The sequence below is a fragment of the Engraulis encrasicolus genome, chromosome 7 (assembly GCF_034702125.1).
Source record: "Engraulis encrasicolus isolate BLACKSEA-1 chromosome 7, IST_EnEncr_1.0, whole genome shotgun sequence".
NCBI classification, from domain to species: domain Eukaryota; kingdom Metazoa; phylum Chordata; class Actinopteri; order Clupeiformes; family Engraulidae; genus Engraulis; species Engraulis encrasicolus.
The window spans coordinates 10,217,697-10,231,937 of record NC_085863.1 but is presented as its reverse complement, the minus strand read 5'-3'; the positions used below and the strand labels follow the sequence as shown (position 1 = coordinate 10,231,937).

The following is a 14,241-nucleotide window of genomic DNA, read 5'->3' as shown; positions in this document are numbered from 1 at the left end:
CTTCCAAACTTTTTCGGCAATCACGGAGCAACCAACTGAACCTTGAACTGCAAGTGGCAGCCAGATCTGTGGTGATCCCGGCCCTCCGATGGTCACGCTGGAAAAATGTGGCCCTCCTCATCATGAAAGTTGCCCATCCCTGATCTAAAGCATTAATGGTAAGAGCATGAATAGCAAAACCAAGACTGGCTGTTGCACCAAGCTTATTTGAACTTGATCTGACAGCCAGAAATGTATCTGTGGTTAGATCAAAGATCACACACCAAACACCTTTGTATAACCTACCACAACAAGGCAGGACCACACAAAATCAAACCAATCATTCTAATGACATGCCTGGAATCAATTTCCCATTCTCAGTTTACGTTCCACGCTAAAATAAATAAAAATAAACTGTATTAGCTAAGCTACAATATATAGCTTCTATAGTTGTGCATTAGAGTAGGGACATGTGGAACCCATGGCATTTCACCATGCTTCCAGATGCTTTCAATGTTAAAAAAATAAATAAACATCACAGCAAAAAAAAACATGTATTGAAGTTATTTACCAGAGTGGAGCATTTGGATGCAGTGTCAGTGAAGTCGAGAGAAGTGAAGTTGAGGCATTCACTGTTGTCACCTGGGCTCCTCTTCAGAGTGGTAGCAGAAGGCAGAGTGTTGTCATTGTAAGAGGTGACAAACTTGAAGTCACTTGTGCGTGAGCCTGTTGTCATGTAGGCATCATAGTTGTAAGTGCTACGGAGAGTTCCAGTTCCATCAACATCTGCATAGTTGGGAGGTAAATATGCACTGGGAATGGCTACTGCTCCATCAAACAACAGTCTGGGCTTCCTCCTGTGACACAACCTCACAGCAATGATCAGGATGATGAAAGTCAGGAAAAATGTGGACACAGACACCAGAGCAATGATCAGATAAGATGTGAGTTTAGAGTTGTTCTCTTCATAAGACATGTCTTTGAGTTCAGGAACTTCAGCCAAGTTATCTGAGATGACTAAGTATACGGCACAAGTTGTAGAGAGAGAGGGCTGTCCGTTATCTTTCACTGAGATCACAAGGTTCTGCTTCATGCTGTCAGATTCAGAAATGTCCCTCTGAGCCCTGATCTCTCCACTGTGGAGACCAATAGTGAAAAGTCCCGGATCAGTCGACTTGACGATCTGATATGACAGCCATGCGTTCTGTCCAGAGTCAGCATCAACAGCAATCACTTTGGACAGCAGCGAGCCAGAAAGAGCAGCTTTAGGAACCATCTCAGTCATGAAGGAGTTTCCTTCTGGAGTAGGGTATAATATCTGAGGAGAGTTATCATTCTCATCTGTTATGAACACACTCACAGTCACGTTGCTGCTGAGTGGAGGAGAACCATTGTCTCTGGCTACAACCTGAACTTTGAAGCTTCTGAACTGCTCATAGTCAAAGGCCCTCACAGCATGGATCACCCCTGTGTCTCCATTAATGGATAAATATGAGGAGAGCGCAACACCATTGACCTCACTGGGCAACAGAGAGTAGAAGACTGTGCCATTCTGTCTCCAGTCTGGGTCTCTGGCACTAACAGAACACACAGAGGAGCCAGGCTTGTTATTCTCAGACACATATGCACTGTATGACTGCTCCTCAAACACAGGGGGATTATCATTTACATCTGACAGATAAAGATGTATAGTTTTAGATGAAGATAATGGTGGTGAGCCTTCATCAGTAGCTGTAATTGTAACATTATATTCAGCTAGTAGCTCACGGTCTAGTTCTGCTGTAGTAACCAGAGTATAATAGTTCTTAATAGATGGATTTAGTTTAAATGGAACATTCTGTTGAATGGAGCACCTCACCTGTCTATTTCCTCCGGTATCTTTATCTTGAACATTAATAATTCCCACCTCTGTACCTGGAGCTACATTTTCAGGGATAGGGACATTAAGTGACTTGATTTGTATTGCTGGTGCATTGTCATTGACATCTATAACATCAATGTTGACTTTTGCATGCGATACAAGGCCTGCACCATCTTTTGCCTGAACTCTCAATTCATGTATTTTTTTCTCCTCATAATCTATCACTCCAGCTACAGTAATCTCTCCGGTCACTTTATCAATCGAGAAAATCTTGGCTGTTTTATCAGATATGCGACTAAATTCATACGATATTTCACCGTTTGCTCCCTCGTCTGCGTCTGTAGCAGTAACTGTGATTACTTTTGTACCTTCAGGGGAGTTTTCATCTAAATTGGTAGTGTAAACTGACTGACTAAATACGGGTAAATTGTCGTTCACGTCGAGGACTGTTACGCGTAAAAGTGCAGTACCTGATCTCTGCGGAGTGCCTCCATCAATAGCTGTCAACAATAATGCCACTTCTTCTTGCTGCTCACGATCAAGCTCCTTTTCTAAAATCAACTCACTATATTTTCCTCCATCTGAACCTGAATGTGCAGCCAGACTGAAATAATCATTCTTCTCTAATGAATAGCTCTGAATTGCGTTCCGCCCAACATCGGCATCGTGCGCTTCACCCAAAGGGAATCGAGCACCTTTTACTGCGCTTTCGCTGATTTCCAGTTTGATTTCACTGTTGGGAAAACGAGGTGCGTTGTCATTTATATCCTCAATCTGCATGAAAATCCGATGTAATTCCAGTGGATTCTCCAACACCAGTTCGTAATTTAGCGAGCATGACGGCTGGGATCCGCATAGCTCCTCGCGGTCAATCCTCTCCAGCACAACCAGCTCTCCATCTTTGAGATTACAGAAACGCTTGTCGTTGCTGTCCGTGTCTATCCGAGCTTTGCGATCCCTGAGTCCTTTCACACTAACGCCAAGATCCTTTGCAATATTTCCAAATACAGTCCCTTCCTTTAATTCCTCTGGCACAGAATAACTCAAGTCGCCATTGTTCGGTTGCGCAAATCCGACAATCAAAATGATCCAGAAAATAAAACCACGCACATGTCCTTTACAGGGCCCCATCTCGATGCCAGATAAATGCTGAGCCTAGGCAATAATAATAATAAAAACCGAGCCGCAACTTAGGCTTTAAGGTTTTAGCCAACAACGAGACAATAAAACACTTCAGACGAGAAGATATGCCAACGGGGTTTGTCGTGTTCAGTGACGTTTAGCCCATGTAATAGGCCTATGTAATATTAATTCAATGGGTGGAGATGCGCTTACACATTTGTAAAATTGGCCAATAGCGCCCCTTGGAGTACTTTCCAAATAGTGCATATTGCCATGCCAGAAAACCAAGAGATGGGCAATCCTTTGATAGTCATTCAAGTTGTGTGTGCCATGCCTTCTCTAGGTCCAGTGTGAATCTATGAAAATATTTTTGCTATTGTAACAGGTTGGACTAGGTCCCCTGTTAGTGTGCATGTTGTAATTGAAAACAGCTGCCCGTGTGGGCGAGGGTGGAGCCCTTCCAGCTAGTATAAATTGCCTACTATGTTGTCTGTTAGCCAGGTGTGGCTAACCTCAGTACCGGTTGGCGCTTGGGGAAGCCCTGTACGCTGGGTGAAGTAGGTGATGTTGGGTGTTGGGTGTTGGACCCACACTGGAGCGCGTAGAGCGCAGCTGAAATGCGGACGCCAGGTTGCCGCATGTAGCCTAACCGGCTCGAAGGTAAGCCCTTCTGTGTGCACCTGGCGATAGCCAATTATGTTTGTACTGTGGCTAACGAGATGTTGTTTCACTGCAGCATTGCATGGTGAAGCAAGGGTCAACCGTAGACTTCCAAGCTCGGTCCAGTGCTTCCCAATTGCAACTGAAGGTAATTTCTAATTAACCGTCACTCTGTGCCTGTGGCTTTCATGCCACACCTTGCTCATTGATAATGGCATTTCCCTGGCATTAACCCAGTCTGTCTTGTGCTTTCTAGGTTGAGCACATTATTGTCAATTGGCTGGGGTGGGGGGACGCCGCCGTCTTTTCCCAGTGTTTGTGTTTGTTATTTTGCCTTTTACCACCACGAGCTCTTTTAGTAGTGGCAGGTTGTTGTTCCTTTTGCGCAGGTGCGCGACGCTTTCGTCTTTCAGCCATACGGTCTGACACGGTCAGCTCCAGTCACCCACCCCTTAGACAAGGGATGAGTGATTGGGGACTGGCCGGTTGAGATTTGTAGCAGTATCGTGTAAACTTATTGGTGAGGTGTAGACCCCCTGAGTGGTATTAGTAAACTCTCTGCCAAGAGGCCTGATTTGATAAACATAGGCTACCTCTTCACTGCGAATCATTTCAGTGTGCTGTGACTTATTTTGTTTATTTTGATTATGTTTTGTGTGTACAGTTTTGATTGATTGCAGTGTTATTTTGCATTCGCAGTGCAGTGTGTAGTTAACACACTCAGTAAATTACCTGTACTAGGCCTACTCAGTGCTCTCGCACTTAAGCCGTCACCGTTTCACGATATGTACCTGTATTGACTTCAGTAGAGTTAAGACTCTGTTTGTGTATATGGACTCAAGTGAACTGCCTGCTTTTGAAAACGAATAAGACTGAAAGCAGAAGAAAATAAAAACTATTGTATGTGCAACAGCTGTGTCATCCTTGTCATCTAGAACCTGTCGGGGAAAATTGTATTTTTAACATCTGGGTTGTCTCACCCTTAACGAGACTGGCGTAGTCACCTTTTAAAACCTAATTGCTTAAAAGTTAGTAATCCCTACCAACCTCCACTCTGCTACATATACAAGGGTTCCATTTGGCGTCTCTAAACATGGCTGCTGAAGCAGAAAGGTAGGCTATACAAAACATCAGATGCAATCATTTCTAAACCTAGGATTATGCCAACAGTAAATGCACATCAGTTGTATCTTTCAAAATAGGAAATAATAATAATAATAATAATAATAATAATAGGCAAATAAGAATAATAGTAAACAAGAGGTCAATGACAAAATATTCAATGTCATAATGTTACTTTATCTAGTTTATTTTTAGAAGTCTAAATGTTTGTCAAAAAGTGAATGAAGTTTTGAGTGTAATGCTGTGGGCATGCAATCTGACATTGTAGAGTGGGAAATAGTGAATGACATTAAGCTTTTTACTCCCCTCTTGTACATGAAAAATAATACAAAATAATTTTTAAAAGGCTACAGCGGTGATATGTTGCTGTATTGTAAAGTCAGAGTGTGTGGTAAAAAGCCCATGTCAATTTGTTAAGCAAATACAACTACAATTGTAACTGACTCTTAATTGCTTTCACAATTAACTTAATTATTTCACATTTATGATCTTCATCGTCATTTAGGCAGCAGGTAAGAGCAGCCAATCACTTCTGCATCAATAATTGCAAACTGCAATGCTGACAAAATAAACACAACTCTCAAACTGAACACCCAAAGTAGCAATGTGAAACCCGCGCTAACCTCTATTACTTAGAGACTACTATTTCAAGACTTCAAGCTTTTGTCAACAACTAAATATAATGCCCTAACTAAGTCCACTGAGATGTTCCACAACTGCCCGACAAGGGCAAAGTGCAGTAACTACGCCAACTGAAAAAAAGGACTTCAAAGCCTTGGTATGAGGTTGGATATTGTAATTACTACACATTTGTCATAGAAATATTTCTAAAACAGGACACATTTGGGCTTTGTCATAAGACAGAGGAGGAGTAATGAAGACCATTTTCAGTCTAAACTCAATTTCACAAAAATATGTAGTTACTGTTCTTTGCCTTTGGACAGTATAGCTCACAACCTTCAGCAGAGATGCCAGTCCAATGCTCAAAAGAAGTTAAAGACGTGGCCACTTGCAAGCAGTTATGAATCAGCAGATTATCACAAGGACTGAGGAAAAAAGATAAGATAGGATATATATTTGTGTGTGTATGCATGTGAAGTGACCTGTGCTGTAAACGCAGTATGATTATTACTACCAGAGGGAAATGGTTACCTCTCTATAGCCATGCTGAATGCACAGACTTGTGTTCAAAGATGGATAATCCCTCAACAATATAGGATACGCTTTTGGTGTATATCAAAGTGAAGCATTATCAAACTGAAATTACACAATTCAAGTCAGCCATCATACACGAAAAAGGAGTGAAGATTTTTAGCAGAGTGGAGCATTTGGATGCATTCATATATCGTGTACCATGTTTTAGAAAGAAAAAAATCTAATATTTACCAGTGTAGAGCATTTGGATGCAGTGTCAGTGAAGTCGAGAGAAGTGAAGTTGAGGCATTCACTGTTGTCACCTGGGCTCCTCTTCAGAGTGGTAGCAGAAGGCAGAGTGTTGTCATTGTAAGAGGTGACAAACATGAAGTCACTTGTGCGTGAACCTGTTGTCATGTAGGCATCATAGTTGTAAGTGCTACGGAGAGTTCCAGTTCCATCAACATCTGCATAGTTGGGAGGTAAATATGCACTGGGAATGGCTACTGCTCCATCAAACAACAGTCTGGGCTTCCTCCTGTGACACAACCTCACAGCAATGATCAGGATGATGAAAGTCAGGAAAAATGTGGACACAGACACCAGAGCAATGATCAGATAAGATGTGAGTTTAGAGTTGTTCTCCTCATAAGACATGTCTTTGAGTTCAGGAACTTCGGCCAAGTTATCTGAGATGACTAAGTATACGGCACAGGTTGTAGAGAGAGAGGGCTGTCCGTTATCTTTCACTGAGATCACAAGGTTCTGCTTCATGCTGTCAGATTCAGAAATGTCCCTCTGAGCCCTGATCTCTCCACTGTGGAGACCAATAGTGAAAAGTCCCGGATCAGTCGACTTGACGATCTGATATGACAGCCATGCGTTCTGTCCAGAGTCAGCATCAACAGCAATCACTTTGGACAGCAGCGAGCCAGAAAGAGCAGCTTTAGGAACCATCTCAGTCATGAAGGAGTTTCCTTCTGGAGTAGGGTATAATATCTGAGGAGAGTTATCATTCTCATCTGTTATGAACACACTGACAGTCACGTTGCTGCTGAGTGGAGGAGAACCATTGTCTCTGGCTACAACCTGAACTTTGAAGCTTCTGAACTGCTCATAGTCAAAGGCCCTCACAGCATGGATCACCCCTGTGTCTCCATTAATGGATAAATATGAGGAGAGTGCAACACCATTGACCTCACTGGGCAACAGAGAGTAGAAGACTGTGCCATTCTGTCTCCAGTCTGGGTCTCTGGCACTAACAGAACACACAGAGGAGCCAGGCTTGTTATTCTCAGACACATATGCATTGTACGACTGCTCCTCAAACACAGGGGGATTATCATTCACATCAGAAACAGAAAGGTGTATTGTCTTGGATGAAGAAAGTGGTGGACTTCCCTCATCAGTAGCTGTAATTGTAACATTATATTCACCTACAAGCTCACGGTCTAATTCAGCAGTAGTAACCAGTGTGTAGTAATTTTTAATGGATGGATTTAATTTAAATGGGGCATTTTGTTGAATGGAGCAGCGGAGCTGTCTATTCCCTTCATTGTCCTTATCCTGCACATTTATAATTCCTACCTCTGTTCCTGGGGGCGTATTTTCGGGGATAGGCACGTTCAGAGATTTGACATATATCTCAGGTGCATTATCATTAACATCCGTGATTTCTATGTTCACCTTGGCATTAGACGTCAAACCTGCGCCATCCTTTGCCTGAACTCTCAATTCATACTCATATTTGTCCTCGTAGTCTATCGGACCTATCACTTTGATCTCCCCAGATATGTTATCGATAGAGAAGAGCCTTGCCGCTTTGTCAGAGATGCGGCTGAAGTCGTAAGTGACCTCTCCGTTAGCTCCCTCATCTGCATCGGTGGCACTTACAGTCACAACTACTGTATCAGAAGGGGAGTTTTCAGGTAGGCTAGCTTTGTAAATGGTTTCGGTAAATACTGGTCGATTGTCGTTTGCATCCAGGACAATAACATAAATGACTGCTGTGCCTGATCTTTGTGAAGACCCTCCATCACTGGCGGTAAGCAACAATGTTACCTCTTGCTGCTGTTCCCGGTCGAGTTCTTTGTCTAGAACCAATTCTCCATATTTACTACCGTCTGAATTTGACTGCACACTGAGGGTAAAATACTCGTTTTTCTCCAATGAATAGGTTTGAATTCCATTACGCCCCACGTCCGAGTCGTGCGCTTCATCCAAAGGGTAGCGTGCGCCTTTGTAAGCAGATTCGCTTATTTCCAATTTCATCTCGTTCTTCGGGAACCGCGGTGCATTGTCATTTACATCCACGATTTGAAGTGCAATGCGATGCAGTTCCAACGGGTTCTCCAAAACAAGCTCGTAATTTAAAGGGCATGATGATTTCGACCCGCAGAGCTCCTCACGGTCTATTCCCAAGTAAAAAAAAAGTGTACTTAATATATACTTAATAAGTACGTTTTATTGTATTTAAAGTGTACTTCAAAAGTGTGTATTTAAAGAATGTTATTTTGGGACAACTTATAGTATACTTAAATGTACTTGAAATATAATTAAGTAGAGCTTAAACACATTTTAAGTTGACTTTTTTGTACTAAAATTAAACTTTGTATAAGTGTACTTAATATACTAAAAATATATTTAACTTTAAGTACATTATAAGTATACTAACCAAGTCACTTTAAAATGTGTTTAATGTTTACTTTAGCATGCGGATAAGTGCATTTTAAGTACATTAGAAATCTATTTTAACGTCATGAGAAAGTACTTTATAGTATACTGCAGAAGTACATACTTAAGTTGTGTTATTTTGGGACAACTTATAGTATACTTAAATACACTTGAAATATAATTAAGTAGAGCTTAATCACATTTTAAGTTGACTTTTTTGTACTAAAATCAAACTTTGTACAAGTGTACTTAGTATACTAAAAACATACTTAATTTTAAGTACATTATAAGTATACTAACCAAATCACTTTAAAATGTGTTTAATGTGAACTTTAGCATGTGGATAAGTGCATTTTAAGTACATTAGAAATCTATTTTAACGTCATGAGAAAGTACTTTATAGTATACTGCAGAAGTACATACTTAAGTTGTGTTATTTTGGGACAACTTATAGTATACTTAAATACACTTGAAATATAATTAAGTAGAGCTTAATCACATTTTAAGTTGACTTTTTTGTACTAAAATCAAACTTTGTACAAGTGTACTTAATATACTAAAAATATATTTAACTTTAAGTACATTATAAGTATACTAACCAAGTCACTTTAAAATGTGTTTAATGTGAACTTTAGCATGCGGATAAGCACATTTTAAGTACATTAGAAATCTATTTCAATGTCATGAGAAAGTACTTTATAGTATACTGCAGAAGTACATACTTAAGTTGTGTTATTTTGGGACAACTTATAGTATACTTAAATACACTTGAAATATTATTAAGTAGAGCTTAATCACATTTTAAGTTGACTTTTTTGTACTAAAATCAAACTTTGTACAAGTGTACTTAATATACTAAAAACATACTTACTTTAAGTACATTTCAAATATATTCACAAAAATCGCTTTAAGTACATTTTAAGTGTATTGACTCTAAATGTATTTTAAGTATACTACAAGTAGATTTTACTTTAAGCACATTTCAAATATATTTATTTTAAGTACACTTTAAATATATTTCAAAAGTATATGAAAAAAACATTAATGTAATCCCCATATCTCATTTCCATTGTACATTGTCTTGTTCACAACCATCGGCCATTCACATGAACCTTCCTTTCACCTTCACTTCAGACAACAACCACTGCCTCAACCAGGATTCGAACCCACAATTCACTGAACCACAGACCTGCACTCTAACCACTAGACCACAACTACCTGTTCTTTGACAGGCACAATTACGTTCTTGAAGTAATAGTCTTGAGTAGTACACTTTAAGTATACTTTTATATACTTAATTATAATACTTAGAAATCATTGGTGGTGGTATGCTTTTATCGAATTAAAGACACTTTTACATGTTTAATTTGTGCACCAAAAAGTACACTTAAAGTGCACTTAATACACTAATAACACAACTTAAGTACAGACTTCAGTATTGTGCTTAAAAGTTTAATAGGTAAGGCCTTACATGCCTTTTTAAGATCTGTTTGTGCTCTTCAATATGGTGTTTTTACCATGAAAATACATTAACAAAATGGAAGGTGGAAGGTTATTTAATGTTACAAAGCATAATGAATAAATAAGCCTAGGTTAAAATACACTAAAATGATACCCAGGTGAAAAAAGTGTACTTAATATACTTAATAAGTATGTATTTTTGTATTTAAAATATACTTCAAAAGTGTGTATTTAAAGAATGTTATTTTGGGACAACTTATAGTATACTTAAATACACTTGAAATATAATTAAGTAGAGCTTTAACACATTTTAAGTTGACTTTTTGGTACTAAAAATCAAACTTTGTACAAGTGTACTTAATATACTAAAATCATACTTAACTTTAAGTACGTTTCAAATATTCTTTCTAATACCAAACTTTAGCACATTACTTTTAAAATACAAATACACTTAAAATACACTTAAAATATACTACACTAACAGTATGTTTTCAAATACAACACTTAAGCACATTACTTTAAAAATACAAATACACTTAAAATACACTTGAAGTGGTTCAAGACAACAAGAAAAATAACATAAAATCTTTATAAGTGAGTACATTTCATTAAAGACAATTAATATTAGTGTCAAAAAGGCAATATAGTAAGTATGCAAAAAAATATGCATATTTGTAAAGGTCGTAAAATAAAGTTTAGGTATATATAACTGATAATGTATATTTTCTAACACTATGTTTGAGTACATTTTTTAAGAACAAAGTTTAATACATTAAACTAGCAGTACATTTTCTAATACCATACATTACTATAATGGTGTACTGTGTATGATTTTTTGTAGTTTATTTCCAAAATTCATGCTGGAAAAAGGGGAGTCATTCATCATCATCATAAATTGAGGTTCTTGTCCATGTTCCAGATATAGACATTTTTTGCTAGGAAAATGACTGTACTTTGGCCAGTAATTAGTTTATTTATTTTGTAAATATAGTTACAATACATTTAAATACACAACACTAATAGTGTATTTTCTAAAAACAATCTTTAGCACATTACTTTAAAAATACAAATGTACTTAAAATACATTTAAATACAGTACACTAATAGTGTATTTTATAACACTACACTTTAACACATTACTTTTAAAATATAAATGTACTTAAAATAGACTTAAAATATAATATACTAATAGTATATTTAACAATACCACACTTAAGCACATTACTTTAAAAATACAAATGTATTTACAATACATTTAAATACAATACACTAATAGTGTATTTTTTAATAAAACACTTTAGCACATTACTTTTAAAATACAAATGTACTTAAAATAGACTTTAAATAGAATATACTAATAGTATATTTAACAATACCACACTTTAGCACATTACTTTAAAAATACAAATGTATTTACAATAGAGGTGCTCCGATTGCTCGGCTGCCGATCATGACCGGCCGATAATGGCCAAAAATAGCCTGATCGGTGATCGGAAAAACATGCCGATCAAAAAACCGATCGAGAGATATTAAATTCCTCACGCAACCATTTGCCTTTACACCTGGCGCTGCATGTAGGCGCTGGCTCTGCACAGCTGCAACTGCACCAAAAGAAGGCATCTTTGCTTGTCTATAACTTTTCGCCATTCCCCCCTTCATTTCCACCATTCATAACCATATCTGCATCAACAATGATCTGATTTTCCGATCCATGCGCCGTTTACCTGAGTGACAATGTAATTTGCGATTGAGTACTCGCCAGTGAGCCATGTTACGTTATAACCTGTGTAGTTGCCTTGGTCAGCACGCGACAACTTCACGTTGTCAGCACAAACATGTCAATTATTGTTTTCAAAGTTGTAATTGGCAGTCAGTCGATTAGTTTGATAGTCGCTGAAACACCAAACGGCGACATATGTGGTTAAAACTTGAGAGAGAGATTCAGAACGGTAGTGGAGCACTGCAACTGTGGACGGTGACAGAGAGGGGAGGGGCTCTCCTCACGAGGCTGCTCATTTAAAGCGACAGGTTGTTTTTTTCTCGTATGTGGAAGACTATTTGATGTAATGTTTCAGTTTCAATTCAATCTTAAATAGTTTAGTTATTCTATGCAATAACTTATACATTGATTAATACTGTAGACTGTATTACCAACACTAGTCTGAAAGATAATAATAATAATAATAATAATAATAATAATAATAATAATAATAATAGCCTAATAATAGACATGTGCAAATTAAGATTGATTGGTTTATGGGCAGAAATGGTATTCAATAAGGATAATTAATAGGCTATTAAAAAAATAGGAAATCATTTTTGTGATCGGCAATGATCGGTAATCGGCAGATAAAGATTTTTGGTGATCGGTATCGGTGATCGGACCCAAAAAATGGTGATCGGAGCACCTCTAATTTACAATACATTTAAATACAATACACTAATAGTGTATTTTATAATACTACACTTTAACACATTACTTTTAAAATACAAATGTACTTAAAATAGACTTAAAATTGAATATACTAAAAGTATATTTAACAGTACCACACTTAAGCACATTACTTTAAAAATACAAATGTACTTACAATACATTTAAATACAATACACTAATAGTGTATTTTATAATACTACATTTAAGTACATAACTTTTAAAATACAAAGCTAGTTAAAATACACTTAAAATATAATACACTAATAGTATACTTTATAATGCTACACTTTAGCACATTACTTTTAAAATACAAATGTACTTAAAATACATTTAAATAGAATATACTAATAGTATATTTAACAATACCACACTTTAGCACATTACTTTAAAAATACAAATGTATTTACAATACATTTAAATACAATACACTAATAGTGTATTTTATAATACTACACGTTAACACATTACTTTTAAAATACAAATGTACTTTAAATAGACTTAAAATTGAATATACTACTAGTATAATTAACAATACCACACTTAAGCCCATTACTTTTAAAATACAAATGTACTTAAAATATATTTAAATACAATACAATAATAGTGTATTTCATAACACTACACTTAAGTACTTGACTTTTAAAATACAAATGTACTAACAATACATTTAAATACAATACACTAATAGTGTATTTTATAATACTACACTTAAGTACATAACTTTTAAAATACAAAGATACTTAAAATACACTTAAAATATAATACACTAACAGTATACTGTATAATGCTACACTTTAGCACATTACTTTTAAAATACAAATGTACTTAAATTAGACTTAAAATACAATATACTAATAGTATATTTGACAATACTACACTTTAGCACATTACTTTTAAAATACAAATGTACTTACAATACATTTAAATACAATACATTAATAGTGTACTTTATAAATACTACACTTAAGTACATAACTTTTAAAATGCAAAGATACTTAAAATACACTTAAAGTATAATACACTAATAGTATACTTTATAATGCTACACTTTAGCACATTACTTTTAAAATACAAATATACTTGAAATACATTTAAAATATAATACACTAATAGTATATTTGACAATACTACACTTAGCACATTACTTTTAAAATACAAATATACTTAAAATACATTTAAAGTACAATACACTAACAGTATATTTGATAAAACTATATTTAAGTACATAACTTTAATAATACAAATTATTTTAAAATATATTTAAAATACACTTAACTATAAGTATATTTTTAAATACCATACTTAAGTACTGTACTTGATAAGTAGAGTGTACTTAAAATATACTTTCAGAAAATTAAATATATTTAAAGTACACTTAAGTACACATTTTTTTGACCTGGGTTCTTTCTGCAATAACCAACTCCCCTCCCTGTACATCGAGAAAACGCCGTCCATTTCTTTCAATTTCTATGCGAGCCTTTCTGTCGGAAAGTCCTTTCACGCCGAGACCAAGATCCTTGGCGATATTTCCAACGACTGATCCTTTTTTCATCTCTTCTTGTACGGAATAGCTCAGGTCGCCATGACAGACGCGTAAAAACGCAGCGATGAGTGTAATCCAGAATGCGACATGGAAATGTACAATCCTTTCGATTCTCCCCATTTTTGTATCAAATTGTATTGGTTAGAGTAGACCATATAATCTGTAACTATTATTTTTTAAGTAAGCCTGGGTACAATACCCAAGATGGCTATTTCCTCTTCAAAAGCAATCCTTTCACCCTCGTAGCTCCGC

General features: G+C 36.5%; 2 protein-coding genes across 2 annotated transcripts; both read right to left on the bottom strand.

Annotated features, from left to right (window-relative positions):
* Positions 1-203: 203 nt before the first annotated feature.
* LOC134453339 (protocadherin gamma-A11-like) lies at positions 204-2,971 on the bottom strand. The gene is made up of 2 exons (XM_063204218.1): positions 551-2,971; positions 204-218 (listed from the first exon to the last, which is right to left on the bottom strand). Exons 1-2 carry the CDS (start codon positions 2,969-2,971, stop codon positions 204-206), a joined length of 2,436 nt encoding a protein of 811 aa, XP_063060288.1.
* A 148-nt stretch (positions 2,972-3,119) lies between these two features.
* LOC134453338 (protocadherin gamma-A12-like) lies at positions 3,120-14,109 on the bottom strand. The gene is made up of 3 exons (XM_063204217.1): positions 13,851-14,109; positions 6,131-8,295; positions 3,120-3,137 (listed from the first exon to the last, which is right to left on the bottom strand). The coding sequence occupies exons 1-3, from the start codon at positions 14,107-14,109 to the stop codon at positions 3,120-3,122; spliced, it is 2,442 nt and encodes an 813-aa protein (XP_063060287.1).
* Between the last annotated feature and the right edge of the window lie 132 nt (positions 14,110-14,241).